Source organism: Erythrolamprus reginae, chromosome 3 (assembly GCF_031021105.1).
Source record: "Erythrolamprus reginae isolate rEryReg1 chromosome 3, rEryReg1.hap1, whole genome shotgun sequence".
NCBI classification, from domain to species: Eukaryota; Metazoa; Chordata; class Lepidosauria; order Squamata; family Dipsadidae; genus Erythrolamprus; species Erythrolamprus reginae.
In genome coordinates this window covers 54803448-54821235 of record NC_091952.1, presented here as the reverse complement: position 1 = coordinate 54821235, position 17788 = coordinate 54803448, and the positions used below count along the sequence as shown (strand labels likewise).

The 17788-nt window shown below is 38.8% G+C and overlaps 1 protein-coding gene across 1 annotated transcript in view; it reads left to right on the top strand.

Annotated features, from left to right (window-relative positions):
• TFEB (transcription factor EB) overlaps nt 1-13237 on the top strand; it is a 73555-nt gene extending 60318 nt beyond the window's left edge. The window contains exons 3-10 of the mRNA XM_070745340.1: nt 1436-1679; nt 2272-2520; nt 2997-3074; nt 3462-3582; nt 3774-3830; nt 6768-6843; nt 9754-9901; nt 12300-13237. Coding sequence (XP_070601441.1) covers nt 1482-1679; nt 2272-2520; nt 2997-3074; nt 3462-3582; nt 3774-3830; nt 6768-6843; nt 9754-9901; nt 12300-12758 — 1386 coding nt within the window. The 5' untranslated portion in view covers nt 1436-1481 and the 3' untranslated portion in view covers nt 12759-13237. The remainder of the gene's footprint in view (nt 1-1435; nt 1680-2271; nt 2521-2996; nt 3075-3461; nt 3583-3773; nt 3831-6767; nt 6844-9753; nt 9902-12299) is intronic.
• The last annotated feature ends 4551 nt before the right edge of the window (nt 13238-17788 follow it).

Sequence of the window (17788 nt, the reverse complement as noted above, 5' to 3'; positions counted from 1 at the left end):
ATTTGTATGCCGCCCCTCTCCGTAGACTTTGCACTTTTTAGATTTTTATGATGCTGCTTGTAACTTGAAATGTGCATACAGAAATGCATGCTATTTATGCACAAAACATCCCATTAACATTAATGAATAATGAATAATGAATTAATGATTATGACACAGAACAAGCTTGCAAACAAATGCAAAAACCATATGATCAAGCATATGTACATATTTTTGTACATATTTCTGTTTTGTCTTTTTCTCCTTAATTTGAAAACCGATGCAACAAAGGCTCAGGAAAGTGAGAAAAGGAACACAATTTTTTTTATTTTTTTTTAACATTTGGGAAATATTGGTGAAAACAAATTATAATTTGCTGTGGGTAGTTTGTATCAATTTCAAAAACAATAGCGTTCTTCAGCTTGCTAATTGAGAGTTCTGGGAATTCGAGATGTAACATATCCAGAGCTGGGAAGTCTGAACTTGCTGTTTAAAAAAAACCCATTCATTTATTCATTCATTCATTCATTCATTCATTCATTCATTCATTCACTCACTCACTCACTCACTCACTCACTCACTCACTCACTCACTCACTCACTTACTTACTTATTTTATTATTTATTTTATCTATCTATCTATCTATCTATCTATCTATCTATCTATCTATCTATTTATTTGTCGAACAAGTATAGGATTGTAGTTTGTGTAAGCATAACATAAGTAGAAAGTAATGGTAAAAGAAGAAAATAGTGCAGTAGGACAGGGAGGGTAGGCTCTATGGTGTGCTTATGCATGCCCCTTACAAACCTCTTAGAAAAGGGGAGAAATCAACTGTAGACAATCTAAGGTTAAAGGTTTTGGGGGTTGGGGAAGAAACCACAGAGTCAGGTAATGCATTCCAGGCATTGATCACTCTATTGCTGAAGTTGTATTTTCTGCAATCTAGTTTGGAGCGGTTTATGTTAAGTTTGAATCTATTATGTGCTTGTTTTTTGTTGCAGTTGAAGGTGAAGTAGTCACTAACAGGAAAGACATTTTGGTACATGATTTTATGAACTCCTGTTAGATAGGATCGGAGATGACATAGTTGTAAATTGTCTAATCGCAGTATTTCAAGTCTGGCGTAATTTATGTCTGATATGCAATGCGAGTTCCATACAGGAAAGGTGTATTCTAGAATTGTTTTGTAAGATCTGGTTAGAAGTTCAGTGTTTTTGGAGAAGAAGCTATGTAAGATTAGATTAACAACTCTTAATGCTTTTTTGGCAATGTTGCTACAGTGGGATATGCAAAACAGCAAGTTGTAAGGCACTTATTGTACTACACTGAATTATAGAAGGTTCTTAATGTTGAGAGATTTGCTGGTGTTTCACCAGTTTTAATCCCTTGTGCAAGTGAAAGCTAGCATTTAATGTTAAATCCATGAGCCTCAACTCTTCTATTTTCTTCTTAGGACTTTCGGTATCCCTAGCAAACTTTGACGCTACCAAATACCAATCATGGCATCTCGCATTGGTTTACGGATGCAGCTTATGCGAGAGCAAGTACAACAGGAGGAACAACGGGAGCGTATGCAGCAGCAGACAGTGATGCATTACATGCAGCAGCAACAACAAATGCCAATGGCTCCAACCCCAGCCATCAACACACCAGTTCATTTCCAATCACCACCACCTGTGCCTGGAGAAGTCTTAAAGGTACAGTCGCGTGAATAAAACTTTGGTAATAGAGAATAAGGAAGGCAAATAGAATATCTGTTAAAACTGTTACGTTGCAAGAAATGAATGGCTGCCTTGCTTGCCTGCTTATTAATTTATTAAATGCCTCCCATCTCACTATTGAGTGAGTCTTAACAGCTTACCAATATATCTGACATATCAACTGGAAAATTACATTGAAAAATAAGCAAATCCTTTCATTTGAATTAAGCATGTATGCATGTTTAAATGCTTCCAGGTACAATTCAATTGATGATGGTTACCTTAAAAGCTCTTCATGGCTGTTTATGGGGCCACCTCTTCCCAATGGTGTCTATTAGCTCCAACAGCAGAGGCGTGTTCTGGGTCTCCTATGAGAGAGTAACCTTTTGTGCCATAGTACCTGCTCTGGAACCTCCACTCCAGAAATCAAACTTTTGAAGAAATGAAAAACTGACACTGCCATCAGTGTCAGGGCTTTGATATTACATATTACATTTTATGGACACAGCCTATTTCTGAAGATGTATATATTTGAAAATTATGTTTATCTTTATGTGATAGCTCTTCTATTTTCTCCAATACTTTTTAGGTTCAGTCCTTCTTAGAGAATCCTACCACATACCATATCCAAAGGTCACGAGACAAGAAGGTCCAAGACTATCTGTCTGAAACTTACGGGAACAAGTTTGCACCGCTACTTGGTGCTCCTTCTCCCAAGCCGCCTCCTTCAGTCTCCCCTGGGGTGAGAACGTGTCATGCCTTGCCCTCTTCTGCAGGCAACAGCACTCCAAACAGTCCAATGGCAATGCTTAATATCAGCTCCAATCCAGAGAGAGAGGTTTGTAAGTTCTTTGGGGACACAGGAATTGTTGAAGAGGCTGGGTTAAATCTCTGGTTAGGAAACACTCAACTTCTTTACACTCATCCTGTAATCTGAAGTGGAAAAGTCCAGTTGTAATTCAAGCAAATGATTCTCTGATTATGTAAATGTGGGAGGGGGTACACAATGAAAGGTGGTGTTTTGCGTCACACTTCTGTTACAGAAAACTATCAGAGAGAACTTGGAGTTTGAGTGAATCAGCTGAAGCCTTAATCAGATAAAGTTGCTCAGACAACAACAAATTATCTACTCTGTTCTCATGGGTGAGCAGCCCTGAGTCAGTTGAAACCAAGTGTCAGCTATTAAAATCAATCATTCAATCAGTCAATTAATCTTACATTTTCCATGTCTGTTAATTTATAAACATTTTTGAAACCCCCCTCAAAATGCATTAAATAAATCTGTATTTGATGGCTTTTTTGTCCTTGTTTTAGATAGATGATGTCATTGAAGATATCATGCAGCTGACAACAGTGGGGTGTCTTAATCCGGAAATTCATATGCCCAATACTGTGAGTATGTCTTTAAAAAAAAATAGCTTATTGTTTCTAGGCGTCATGAGAATAAAACAACTGAAATAAAGTAGCTGCATCTATCCTTCCTTTCTTTCCAAGTAATTAATTTTGAGTCACTGTTTTGCAGGAGACCAATAATAATATTTATGAATGGAAACATTTTAAAATAGTAAAACCTATTTTCGTAACATTGTTAGATGACACACATACGGTGTAAATATGTAAACCATTTGCATGTAATGAATGGGAGATACATGGTTGGGAAGAGTGGGGAAGTGCTAAAAGCCACAGGTTATTCCTGTCCTCTATTGGCCAATACTTTCTTATCTTCTTTTTTCTGTGTTAAACTAATTGTGCATTTGTCTCTCTTCCTTTGGTATCCAGTTGCCTCTGTCCAGCAGCCATATGAACGTCTATAACAGTGACCTCCAGATGACTCCTTCCGTGGTGGGCATTACCAGCAGCTCCTGCCCTGCTGATCTCACACAAAAGATAGAGCTTACAGGTAACATGGCAGGTTGAGTGGCCAGTGTGTATGTATGCCCAAATGGTTAGGGCAATTTTTAGTGCTTGCTTTACCTTAGACTGTAGGTCAGCAGTGAATCTATTTATACACAGGCATGCATGTGTTTATAAAATGAAACTTGTTCTGGTTGGCCCACTGCTTTTCATAACAGCTTGTTGTGTTATCTTTAGATGCCGAGAGCCGTGCCTTGGCTAAGGAACGCCAGAAGAAGGATAATCATAATCTAAGTAAGCAGAGGCTGGTTACAACCATGTGGTTGAAATGCATTCTGCTCTATCTCATTAGCCCTTTTGTAGATCTAATTTGTGGTCAATGATTTAGAAACAGTATTTTTATTCACAAGCAGGAGTACGCTCCATTTATTATTCTGGTGCAGAGAATGTAAAGAGATCATTGAATCCCCGTGGAGCTGATTTACTACCCTCTGCAAAACCATGTTTTCGTACAACTAATTTTATCATTTGATTTGCTTCACTATCTGATTGATTCATAGATTTCCTCACCCACCCCTTAAAATGTCCTTTTTGGTTTTATTTTTTTTCAGGGGAGAATATGTATATGTAAATTCATGTAACAGTGCTGCCTTGGCCAGGAAAAATGCAGTCACATATAATTGTATTAAATTAAAATTTAAAAACCATCCTCTTGTTTGAGGACAATATGATTATAAATTGTTGAAAATAGTAAAAAAAACCCAACCCTGTAGTATATAGCTGCCCATGGATTAAATGATGAACCCTTCCTTTCTTTTATGGGTATGTGAGTAGAAGTGACCTGGCTATTTTAACTTTTTTCAAGTAATTAAATTTTAACTTGGGGAATTTGCCCCATTTACATTCCATGTTAAACATCTATATTCCATAATTAATCAAATGCACACTTCCTTTCTGTTGTCCACCTCTATTTTCAGTCTCTTTCCTGGGTTTTAAGATACATTGATACATTGAGGTTTTTTTTAATAAGCCATTGTGTTCAATGATTTCATGCATTTTCCTTTGTATTTCAGTTATCAGATTAGACTGAACTTCTGAGTAGGTACTGGAGTATATGTATATATGTATATGTATATATGCATATGCATATATGCATATGTATATGCATATGTATATGTATAAGTATATGTATATGTATATGTATATGTACGGTATGTATGTATTCTGGTACCTACTTAGAAGTTCAATCTAATCTGATAACTGAAATACAAAGGAAAATGAATGAAATCATTAAACACAATGGCTTATTTAAAACCCCCTCAATGTATCAATGTATCTTAAAACCCAGGAAAGAGACTGAAAATAGAGGTGGACAACAGAAAGGAAGTGTGCATTTGATTAATTATGGAATATAGATGTTTAACATGGAATATAAATGGGGCAAATTCCCCAAGTTAAAATTTAATTACTTGAAAAAAGTTAAAATAGCCATAGTTCGCTTATAAGAAATCCACATTACAAACAAAGACAAATACTCAAAATTACCAAAGACTTTCAGTTTGATGGAAATTTTATTTGGCTGACATATGGAGAGAAAAAAAAAGCAATTACACTTATTGTTCAACAAGGTACCACTATTCTTGTTTTCAAGAATAGATATGATATGGATTTTGAAAAATCTGGCCACCAGGACCTCTAAAGGATTTTATTAAAGACTTTTTCTAATCACAACACAATGAATACTATTCTCAAAAGGAAATATACAACTTTTAGATGGAGATTAAAAGAAATATTTATTTATTTATTATTTATTTATTTTGTCCAATACACAATGAGGGTTTTAGTGGGTATACAGTGTTCCCTCGATTTTCGCGGGGGATGCGTTCCGAGACCTCCCGCGAAAGTTGAATTTCCGCGAAGTAGAGATGCGGAAGTAAATACACTATTTTTGGCTATGAACAGTATCACAAACCTTCCCTTAACACTTTAAACCCATGAATTGCAATTTCCCATTCCCTTAGCAACTATTTAGATTATTACTCACCATGTTTATTTATTCAAGTTTATTTTTAAAAATATTTATTAAAGGCAGATGAAAGTTTGGCGATGATGTATGACGTCATTGTTTATGTTTATGTTTGTTTATGTTTATTTAGATTTGTATGCCGCCCCTCTCCGCAGACTCGGCGGCGAGAAAAACCGTGGTATAGGGAAAAAACCCGCAAAGTATTTTTTAATTAATATTTTTGAAAAACCGTGGTATAGACTTTTTGCGAAGTTCGAACCCGTGAAAATCGAGGGAACACTGTATATCTATATACACATAGTAAAATATATGATGAAGGTTATAGAGGAGATACTCATTGTAAAATATATCTAAGAAATAATAGAAAAGAGGGTATAGAAATAGAACAGAAATATTGTTACAGAAGGACTGGACAGCAAAAGATTGCAAAAAGAAAATAACAGAGGGTTTTTTTTAAGAAAAACATAAACAAAGGCACAGATTTAAGAACAATTTGGGGTACAAGAAGAGCCATTATTACAGACTTATACAATTCAAGTATGAATTGGGAAAAAAGAAACAAAAGAAAATATAGGTGATTTTACAAGAGATTAAAAGAAAAAAGATGAATTAAAGAAATGTACAGTATCTATAACAAACAATGTGATTTTAATAGGAAGTTTGATGGAAATTAGTGCTATTTATCCAAAATATGTGTTTCATGGTTCCATCAGGAAGTATTTGATATAAGCCTAGCCATCATGGTTTGAACCCATTGCAATTTCTGTGTTGCCTTGCATTCTCATAGGAAGCTCAATGGGGTAATCTATAGGAATTGGAGTATAATAGTCAGATAAGATCTGTTCAACAAAGGCAGAAATGATAGGTTGTATTGGAACTGCTTTGTTCTGTAAGCATCCAGATGGATTGACTGTTGTTCCTGTATTGGGTTAATGCAAAAGGAGGAATTTAATTGGGGTAATGCAAAAGAAGGAACAAAGCATTTTCTAAGGATATTCATCAGTATAGTCCTGGCCCTTCAAACCAGAGTTATTATACTTCTGTCATTGGTCATTGATCAAATATTTTATATCTTCCTTAAAATAAGCAACATCTCATTATTTACTTTACCTTCTTTATACTTGTTTTTTGATTAACAAAGTTGAATTTTTTTATAATGTTTATTATCTCATACAGGATTTTTTTCTCTCTCTTTCTGTTCTAAGTTGAAAGAAGACGAAGATTCAACATTAATGATCGTATTAAGGAATTAGGGATGCTGATTCCAAAAGCTAGTGATCTGTAAGTTCTAGTCAATGGTTCATATTTTCCCATTGCCTCTTAAAGAGAGACAAGAGTCTAAATTGAGAAATACAGGCAACCAGAGTAAAAGTTGTATGGGAAATTATTTTCCCATGCCTGCTGTGTTGAAAACTATATTTCATTTCTGCCTTTTAAAAACACACACCAAACACTTTTAAATTTCAAATGAAAAATTTCCCAAATCAAATCCCTGCCTTTTAAAATGCGTGTTGCATGCTTTAATCCAGTTGTGTTGGCCACCATCTTAATTTTTTTTATTGTCCCTGTCAATATCTCTTGGGCATAATATAAGTAGGAATGTTGACCTTCTACCCTTCATCTACTCTTTCTTCCAGAAAAAAAAATACCTGCAGCACCCTGTTTCTAAAGCTATTTTACTCTAGTAGGCTCTGTCCCGAATAGCTGCAGTTGGAGAGAAACTAAACGCAAAAGAAAAGCCATTTTGAAAGAAACAATAGATATGGCTAATCTGTTTTTCCCTCATGCTGCACACCCTGTGATTTGATTTGATTTTTTTTTCTTGTGAGGTACAGCCTGCATTTGCACTGAGTATAGATAAAACGAGTTCTGAGTAACAATGCTGTAAAATGCCAAAATAGCACCAAGGGAGCAAGGCTGTATAAGAATAGCATCAGAAAGGAGCTCCAGTGTTGTGCTCCCTTAAATAGCCATTGGCTGAGTGAGGGTTGAAAGCTGCTCCTTCATATTTCACACACCAGAGCTCTTTGCTATGGAAAGCTTATAAACAAACTAACACAACAGGCTACATTCAGATTTCAACAAGAGGGTTTGGTTAAAGATAGCATGTGACCAAGATGACACCTCATATGAATTTTAGATAAAAGGAACATTAGTCCTCCACATGTAGTAGCAGCTGTATGAAACAACTTTTGTTTAATTTCTTCAGTGTAATAATACACTCAAAATTTAGATTAGCCTTTTAATCTTTGACATTTATGTGCTCTTCTGAATGGGATTCATTTTTCTGTCAGGGCTGACTTTTGAAAACAGACCTTCAAGCTTTAGTAGGCAGTTGCAATGGCAATTTTTAGATTTTAAATATGTATAAAATGAAAGCACTGATTGCTGCAGTGAAATAAACCATCTAACTTTGCAATTTGTGTGCCATGACCCTGCTTTGGTCTGAATGGGTTGTGGCTGCCATTTGCCAACCCCTAGTGTTTGTAGCCAGAATGAGGAACTGTGATTGTGAAAATGCACATTGGATGGGAATCCTGGAGTTCAAGAGTGGGTTCTAACTTACCTCGATGCCAGTTCACTTCCTTCTGCCCCACATGTGAACAAAGTGTGCACACGCTTGCACAGTGCTGAAAAATCCAACTCCTCCCCAAAGCCAAAAACAAGATAGTCATGCATGCACAGTGCCTGAAACTCTGCTCTGTTTTTCTGTTCAGAAGAAAAAAATAATTAATTTTTTTAAAAAATGTATCTCTGCCTCATGTATCCCAGAAGCCATTTAGGTCCCACAGAGTTGGCCTTCTCCAGGTCCCATCAGCCAGACAATACCGTCTGGTGGGACCTAGGGGAAGAGCCTTCTCTGTGTTGTCTCCAACCCTTTGGAATCAACTCCCTCCAGGGATTCGTACTGCCCCCACCCTCCTGGCTTTCTGCAAGGCTTTAAAAACTCACCTTTGCCAGCAGGTTTGGGGCCATTGAGTGTTCCATCTAGCTCCGGTGGATGATTAGAATATATATGGGATGACTTTGGATCATTGTTTTTAATGGACTGGGGGTTTAGATCATATTTTTAAGTTTAGATTTCTTATACATTCTATTGTTGCACCTATCCTTGTTGTGAGCTGCCTTGAGTCTGCAGAAAAGGCGCCATAGAAATCTAATAACAAAAAAACAATTAAAAAAAAAGATGGCGGTGCTCACGGACTGGCATCGACCGAACCAGTTCCATGATGTCATTGTGACATCACCAGCAGGTCACTACTAGTACAGGCAAACCGACTGAACCAGGAGGAACCCACCTCTGCTGGAGTTGTAATCCCAGTATATCTGGAGAGGCTAGGTGAGGAAAGAGTGTTCATGGGCAAGGACCTGATAGCCAGAAAAGAGTTACTAATTGGTAACGTTGGGAAAGACATTTAAAAATTATCTGGCACTTTAGAAAAAGAAAGCCAAGTAGAAATAGACAAGAATGCTATGGCAAAACTTGCAGGTGATACACACCACTGATTGTGAGTGAATGGATGAATTTAAAAAATGCTAACATCTTGCAAGATTGCCATATTTTACAAAACATCCAGCTACAACAGGCAATTTTAAAAATATATATGTATTAATTTTGGCTTCTATGAGTGCTGTCTAGTTGCTTTGTGCATATCATGTGAGATATAGATGCTTTATCCCTTTAGTGTTCTGATGGAGAAAAAAATGTTTTGTGATTCGCATAAACCTACAATTTGGTTGGTTATTGGCACAACTTAATTTCTTCTAGGAATGTTAGTACTGTGAGATTGTTTATTGGTTCCTAGGAGTTCCATATACCAACTGGATTACAATTGGATACATTTTTGTTATGATTCTTGCTTTGTTTTCTGAAAGATTGTTTCATCCATCCAAGCTGATAAAGCAGGTTAAAAGTCCAGCAAACTTTGTGCCACCAGCAAAGTCCAGCAAACTTTGTGCCACCAGCAAAGTCCAGATGGCACATCTGATCTAGAGAAGTCATTTGGCCATAGAATGTGTAATAAATTTTATATGGTGTTTTGAATTACTGGCTGCTTTATTCATTCGTTTGAAAATCTGAAACAAAAAATTAAACAGATTACGAGCAAGAGTTTTTCTAACTCTGGAAATAATCTTTTGGAATGGCAACAGTGTTTTTTCCCTATGCTTTATTCTTATGCTTTATTCCAGTGATGTGCGCTGGAACAAAGGGACAATCCTGAAAGCCTCTGTTGATTATATCAGAAGGATGCAGAAAGATTTGCAGAGATCACGAGATCTTGAGAATCATTCTCGGCGTCTGGAAATGGCTAACAAGCAGCTTTGGCTTCGTATACAGGTAAACCCCATGTCTTGTACTTTTTACTGGCTGCGGTATTTTTATGTGCTATAAACTGCTTTAGTAGAAACTGCTTTCTTTAATTAGCTCAATGAAAATAGATTAGCTTAATTCTACTATTAGCTTCATGTTGCCATGCTAGAGAAAAACATAGAAGAGATTCAAAACATGGGCTTCAAGTCCAATTCTTACCTTAATAGTCCTTTTCTGTGTGCTCACTGTTGGAATTCGGTGATTGTGTGAAAGTCATGCCATGTGTTCTTTTTCAATCCAGCATTACTCTCACTCTGATGTGGCATCCAAAATATTTTTGCTGAAAAATTGTTTATGGAAATGCATCATTTTCATTTTCTTTTTCTATCCTGAACTTCAGGGGTGGGCAGCTTCTAGGCTACATGTGGTTCCAAGTGTCTTATTTTCAGTTCTGATTTTGCTGCTAAAACGTTATGACTGCTTTAGTTTTGTTTTCAAAAATAAAAGTGGAAATATTTATTTATTTATTTATTTATTCAATTTTTATGCCGCCCTTCTCCTTAGACTCAGGGCGGCTTACTACATGTTAGCAATACCACTTTTTAACAGAGCCGGCATATTGCCCCCACAATCCAGGTCCTCATTAGAGTTACTTTCAACATACCCACTCCAAATAGTTTGAAATTGCACTGTTAAACTGTGCCTGTTTGATCATCAAATGGGGTGGATTTTAGGTGGAAGACTGGAAATGGACTCAGAGTTTCTATTAAAAATTAGGGAAAGCACCAAAAAAATGGCTCATAAGTATATCAGCTATTCCTCTTCTGGTGCTTTCACCTGTTGGCAAGGTAGTTATGACTTCTGAATTTAGAAAGTTACCTATCCATGCTTTACTCCACTTGGGGCTGGAACACATTTAAAATGATTACTTATAGGAGTGATAGAAAAGCTTTTTTCTCTCGGGTGCCAAAAGAGTGTGTGTGCATGCTATTGCACATGCGCGAATGCCCGCACCCATAATTCAATGCCTATGTAGGGTGAAAATAGCTTCCCCCGCCCCCCGGAGGCCATCTGGAGGCCAGGTATGGCCTGTTTCCCAACTTCTGGTGGGCCCAGTAGGCTCATGTTTCGCCCTCCCCAGGCTTTGGAGCCGGGGGAGGGTAAAAACACCTCCCCCATCCCCCCGATGGTTCTCTGGAGGCCAAAAACACCCTCGCAGAGCCTCTGAGCTAAAAATCAGCTGGCTGGCACATACATGCACATCGGAGCTGAAATTGGCGAAGGCTTGCAAGCCAGCAGACATGGCTCTGTGTGCCACCTGTGGCACCTGTGCCATAGGTTTGCCATCACTGACTTAGAGCATCTATAAATCCAGATGCAAAATGAAACCAGTAGGGAAGAGATACAGAGCATGGCTTCTAAGTTTTCTCTCCAGCTCCTTTAACAGCATGTGATAGAGAGGGAGACTTAAAAATGAAAAGTTGGCAACATTCTTGATTAGTGCCCAACTGTTTCTTCCATAGGGAAGCACTGAGGTTTTTCCTCTGGATTCCCTCCCCCTCCCCCTAGATCTTGATGTTTTGAAATTAGTCTTCTTTCAGCTTCTCTGTCTCTCTACTGAATTTGATCTTGTTCCGTTATGGTTTTGGAGAGTTTTCCTGCTGACAAACTGAGTCTTGTACCATTTACATAAAATATTTTCAATTGTTTGTTACATAGGAAAAATAAAAAAAATTGGAAAAAATAATGCAGCTGTATATATTGTAAATTTTTGCATTTGCCATATGGAGGTAAAGACTGTTGTGTATTTATCATATTATATTTATTCAGTACGAAAGGGGCCCAAGCATGAATCATAGTGTTATTATTTAGTGCATACTTGTGTATTCACAGTAGAACAGAGCAGAGGTGTGGTGCTGGCTGTGATTATGTATCCTATGCCAGTGATGGTGACCCTATGGCATGGGTGCCACAGGTGGCACGCAGAGCCATATCTGCTGGCACGCGAACCATTGCCTAGGCTCAGCTCCAACATGCAAGTGTGTGCTGGCCAGATGATTTTTGGCTTGTACAGAGGCTCTGAGAGGGTATTTTTGCCTTCCACAGAGCCTCCAGAGGGATGGGGGAGGGCGTTTTTACCTTCCCCCATATCCAGGGAGGCCTTTGGAACTTGGGGAGGGAGAAACAAGCCTATTGGGCCCACTAGAAGTTGGGAAACAGGGTGTTTCTGGCCTCTAGAGGGCCTCCGGGCAGCAGGGAGCTGTTTCTGGCCACCCTAGGCATTGAATTAAGGGTAGGGGCACTCACACATCCACGATAGTGTGCGTGCCCGCTCTTTCAGCACCCAAGGGAAAAAAGGTTCGCCATCACTGTCCTATGCTTTTTCTTTTCTAAGAATTCTTTGTTTTGGTGCTTTGTCTTCAAGGAACTGGAGATGCAAGCTCGAGTCCATGGGTTACCAACCACTTCACCTTCTGGCACGAACATGGCTGACGTTGCTCAGCAGACGGTGAAGCAAGAATCTTCTGGAGAGGAGGGGACAGCGGAGCTCTTGCAGCAACCACAACTCCAAGCAGAACAGGATGCTCAGCACTTGCCTCACTTTGCTCCTCCTCCTCCTCCTCCTCAGTCTCCTTATCATCAACTGGACTTTACCCATAGCCTGAGCTTTGACGACAGTTGTAGAGGTTTCCACGACCCGCTGGACCCGAGCCAAAATGTCTCTTTCCCCTCCTTGTCCAAGAAGGAGTTAGACTTGATGCTAATGGAGGATACTATGCTCCCTGTGGCTCCTGACCCCCTGTTTTCCACGGTGTCCCCAGAAGCTTCGAAGGCTAGCAGTCGGAGAAGCAGCTTCAGCATGGAAGACACTGACATGCTGTGAACAGAAGCCCTCCTGGCAGATTAGGAATTCAATATTGTTTATTTGCAAAGTGAAAATTCTTCATTTGACTTCTCTGTTTTAGAATTCCTCAAAGACTTATGTGGCTTGTAAGAAATGGATCCCGAATCAGAGATGGTTTGTGTTCTGGTGGGAATGGGAGAACCCTTTAACACAAAGGTTTGTCCGTAGTTCTTGAAACGTTAATCTCTCACTTTCTCCTCTGCCTTGATTTGCCAAAAGTGAACAATCGGTCCTCATCTTCCATGACTGCACAATAAATATGGTCAGTCTGATTCCTGCAGAACTCTCCTGTGCCCTGTGCTCTTCATACTCCAGCCCCACAAAGCCAGTTAGAATAATTTCACAACAATATGATTATGAACCACCCTGGACATCCGGGTAGCTAGCTGTGTGCCCTTTTTGACAAGAGCTTTAATTGAAATTTGGCATTTGAATGTGCAATAAATAAGTTAAGATCCGCTGTGATTGCTCCCACCTTTTTATCTATTGTCAACAGGCCATTGGGAGTGTCTTCTTCAGGTGTGCTTTCATACTGGAGATATTTTTTGTATTGAACAGGAACACTCAGTATGCTCTTTAATGGGGTGGGGGATGTCACTAGTTAACTCTGAGTAATGATGGATGGTGATTTTTAATCCTTTGGGAAAGGAAGAGACTGTAATAACATTCACAGAACCTTTTTAATGCTTTCAGTTTCAATTAAGGCTGGGATACAACAGCTTTAATTAATGACTTGCACTTCGTTAGACCTTGATAGTTTTTAACCTAAATTTTGGCTTCGGCCTCTCCTTTGCTTTTTCTGAATCTTTTTTGGTTATCAATCCTTGACAGCTTAATGGCCATACAGGAATAGAAATGTATGAGCATCTGGAGGCATTCAAACAGCTTTTACTGCCACCAGTCATCCAGGAGACTGGGCAAATTGTTTTGCTAATTTGAATTAGATTTTACTTCTCCTTTTGTTGGTTTTTGCTTTTCAGTGGAAGAAGTGGGTGGTCTGATAGTTGGTAGTGTTTTTGCATTTGAGAAGTATCAAATGATATTATTTGATTTATATTAAGCTTGTTAGTCTATTCGGTTCCTCTTAAACTTCCACTTTGTATGATTTAAAGTCCTATTACTTTGTTTCTGAAGTTAGGGCTGTGGAGAAACATAGATGAATGTATACTTTAAGTCTAAAGTCCACTTTTATATGATCATTGAAGGGTTTAAAATAGAGCAGTCATAGCTCAGTAGTAAAACACAAAGGATACCTGCACAGGAGTCGAGGTTTCATTATCACTATTTCCAAATAAATTGATCTTGTAACAGATAGTGGGCCTGGAGATCCAGTCAATAAATCAAAGCAGGTAGACCTAGGCCACATCCACACAGCTGCTTTGCCCTTTCATTTGTAGTAGAACCAGCAGTAAATCTTGTTGCCTTAATTCTTGCTGTCCCCACAGCATACTCTTATACTGCATGCAGAACAGTTCTGTGTTGCAGTGCTGAAAAAACATCAGTTTGTTCTAAAGACTGTGATTGATGGCTCTGTGCATTTTCATCAAATGAGAAATCTCCTCCACTTGGCATGCACACTATCCTGATTGCTCCATGTGCTGATTCGCCACCCTCCTTTTTTCTTTTTTTATCACACTCTTGACTGAATGAACATTTCTGCATTTCTTGAAATTATGGATGGATGGTTCAACTATCAACCACTAGATGGCAATAATAATGAATTTTTGTATTGCTTGGCTGCCATCGAGTGGTTGCGCAACGGTTGGGCCAATGCTGTTGAAACAAAGTTTGAGAAAGGTATTTTGTTATAGGGATTGGTATAGGAGCTGCTATACCAATCCCTATAACAAAATACCTTTCTCAAACAGGATGTTAGAAGCCAGGTCTCCCAAGACCAAAACTCACTGGAAACAGAATTCCTTCCTAGGCAGGCTATAGAAATACAAGTGGAGAACCATTTCGGTTGCACTTCTGAGATATCTTGTATATCATGTATCTTATATACAGTAATTTTCACATAGTATTCAGAAGCAGAATAGAATGGAGAACATCCTTATTAAAATAGAGTAGCGAAAGTCATTTTCAAGTTGCCTCACCCTCAGGTGGACAAGAAGCTCCAGATATATGGACATATGGACATGTTCTATGGGAACAGGAATGGCTTTAGCCAAAGGCCAAGAAGACCCTGGCCAAGGATGCCAAAGCTTTGGCAATACCAATATTATCCCCCCTTCCCAGTTACCCTGAAAATGCAAACCTAAAGCAGGAGATACCACCCATCAATGCGATCTTGGGGCACTATATACCCTTAAGCTAGCATCGTTGGAATAATTAGTGAGCTATCTGTAGAGGCGATAGGGAGTAGTGTTGAAGGAAAGGAGGAAGGAAGAACTGCTACAAAGATAAGAGCAGCTTGAGTTTGGGCCAAGAAAATAACCTGAGAAAGTATTTTAGACGACCCTCATTAGTTCACCTGAAGATAAAGTGAGGGAGAGGAAATACCTCCAGACTTGCAAGATTTACCATATTTTTCAGAGTATAAATTCCACCAGAGTATAAGACATACCTTAATTTTGGGGGAGGAAGATAGGGGGGAAAAACTACCTATCAGGTATTCATCTGGCTAGTGTCCTTAACCTGGTCAGTTTTAGCACATTATTTTATCTCCTGGTTAGGACTGAAAAAAACTTTTTCAGAGGGAGTAGCAATGAAAACAAGCCTGCAAACACTTAGGACTGGGGGAAAAGAACCTTATTTGGAGGGAGTAGGAATGAAAAATCTTGCAAGCCAGGAAGATTGTTAGCACCTTGTTAGGGCTGAAAAAAAAAGCTTTGAAAAAGCTACATTCAGAGTATAAGACACACCCAAATTTTCAGCCTCTTTTAGGTGGGGGAAGGTGTCTTATACTCTGAATAATTGAATTTATTAGATTTGTATGCCGCCCCTCTCCGAAGACTCGGTGATGACCCCCAACCATAAGCCTAGCATCATTTCTTCCAACAGAGCTTTAAGCTGATTTGCAGGAAGGTCAGAGGGACACCCCCACTGTAAACATCTGATTGGTCGGATTGTAAAAATATGATCCAAGAGGCCAGAATAGAAGCTTTAGTTCCGAACAACATGGGGAATTTTCACCATGGTCTTAGGCGACCCCTGTGAAATGATCGTTCAACCCCCAAAGGGGTTCTGACCCCCAGGTTGAGAACAACTGTCTGAGAATATGGTATTTGTAGCTTTTTAGTATACTTTTTGCACAGTTAAAACTTTCTCACTGACATTTTTTTAGTCATTATTGCAATTGTTGCAATCTTTTGTTTCTTAATAGGAAGGATATGTTGATCTGCATTTAATAGAGGTATACTTTGATTCAAGAAAGATCAATGTGATAGGAAAACCAAGGGGGGTTTGGGGCGGAGGGGAAGATTTTTTTATATTATTATTATTATGGTTGGTCACACAGCCAGATATTTATACTGGATTTGGCATTTTTTTCTAAATACAGTGATACCTCATCTTACGAACTTAATTGGTTCTGGGACGAGGTTTGTAAGGTGAAAAGTTTGTAAGACAAAACAATGTTTCCCATAGGAATCAATAGGAAAGCGATTAATGCGTGCCAGCCCAAAACTCACCCCTTTTGCCAGCCGAAGCGCCCGTTTTTGTGCTGCTGGGATTCCCTTGAGGCTCCCCTCCATGGGAAACCCCACCTCCAGACTTCCATGTTTTTGTGGGGTTTCCAGCAAGGGGAGCCTCAGTGAAATTGCAGCATCACAAAAACACTGAAGTTCTCGAAACCCCACCTCTGGGCTTCTGTGTTTTTGTTATGCTGGGATTTCCCTGAGGCTCCCCTCGCTGGGAAACCCCACCTCTGGACTTCCGTTGCCAGCAACGCACCCGTTTTTGTGCTGCTGGGATTCCCCTGCAGCATCGCAAAAACACGGAAGTCCGGAGGTGGTGTTTCCCATGGAGGGGAGCCTCAGGGAAATCCCAGCAGCGCAAAAACGGGTGCTTCGCTGGCAACAGAAGTCTGGAGGCAGGGCATCCCAGTGGCGGCGGCTTGGGTTTGTAAGGTGAAAATAGTTTGGAAGATGAGGCAAAAAAATCTTAAATCCCGGGTTTGTATCTCAAAAAGTTTGTATGTTGAGGGGTTTGTAAGACGAGGTATCACTGTATTCAGTTTATTATTATTTTATACGTTGGAATTTGTATACTCCCCACTCTTATTTCCAACATGTGCATTCTCATCTAAATTTATATCTCTAGTCTTTTAGGGACGGATGGAGAGCTAGATATTTAGACGAGTACATAAGTGCAGCATAAGTGCAGCAGAAAAAATCTAATGTATTAATTCTTGGTGGTTGGAAACAGGTTTCATGTAGCAGTCACAAATTGACAGGATGGAAGTGCAAATGTAATGTTAGAAATTAATCACAGAAAGAGTAGTGGAAGCTTGGAACCAACTCCCAATAGAGATAGTGTGTCAGTTATGACTAGGGGAGTATACCGGTAAATATGGTTGGGATAAACACATGTCCATTATTTGACAAAAATAATAATAAAAAAGGCAGACTCAATGGAGCACTAGGTCTTTCTTTGACACCAGTTTTCTATGTTTTTACCATATTACATGCAGGTTGGAGAGATTAGAGAAGAGAGCCTATCATTTTAACTGAGGAATACCAACTAAATTTTGCCAATAACATAATTTAAGAGAGGGTTGATTACCCATATGACTGGAATATTTTCAGTTCTGTGCCTTTGGATAACATCAGTGATAATTTTGCATTAAAATATCTGTGTTGTGAGAATATTTAAGCCTTTTATGCCAAAGCATTTTCTATAAAGCTATGCAAGATTGTCATTTCCTCTGTTTTTTTTCCCTAGTGTACTTTAGTTTTAACCCAGAATACTTAAGGAAGCCCATGTTTCTATGTGGCCATATATGAAATATGCCTTCATGTGATGTTTTGGAATATTTGGTAACTGAGAAAGCAATGAATGGGATAAAC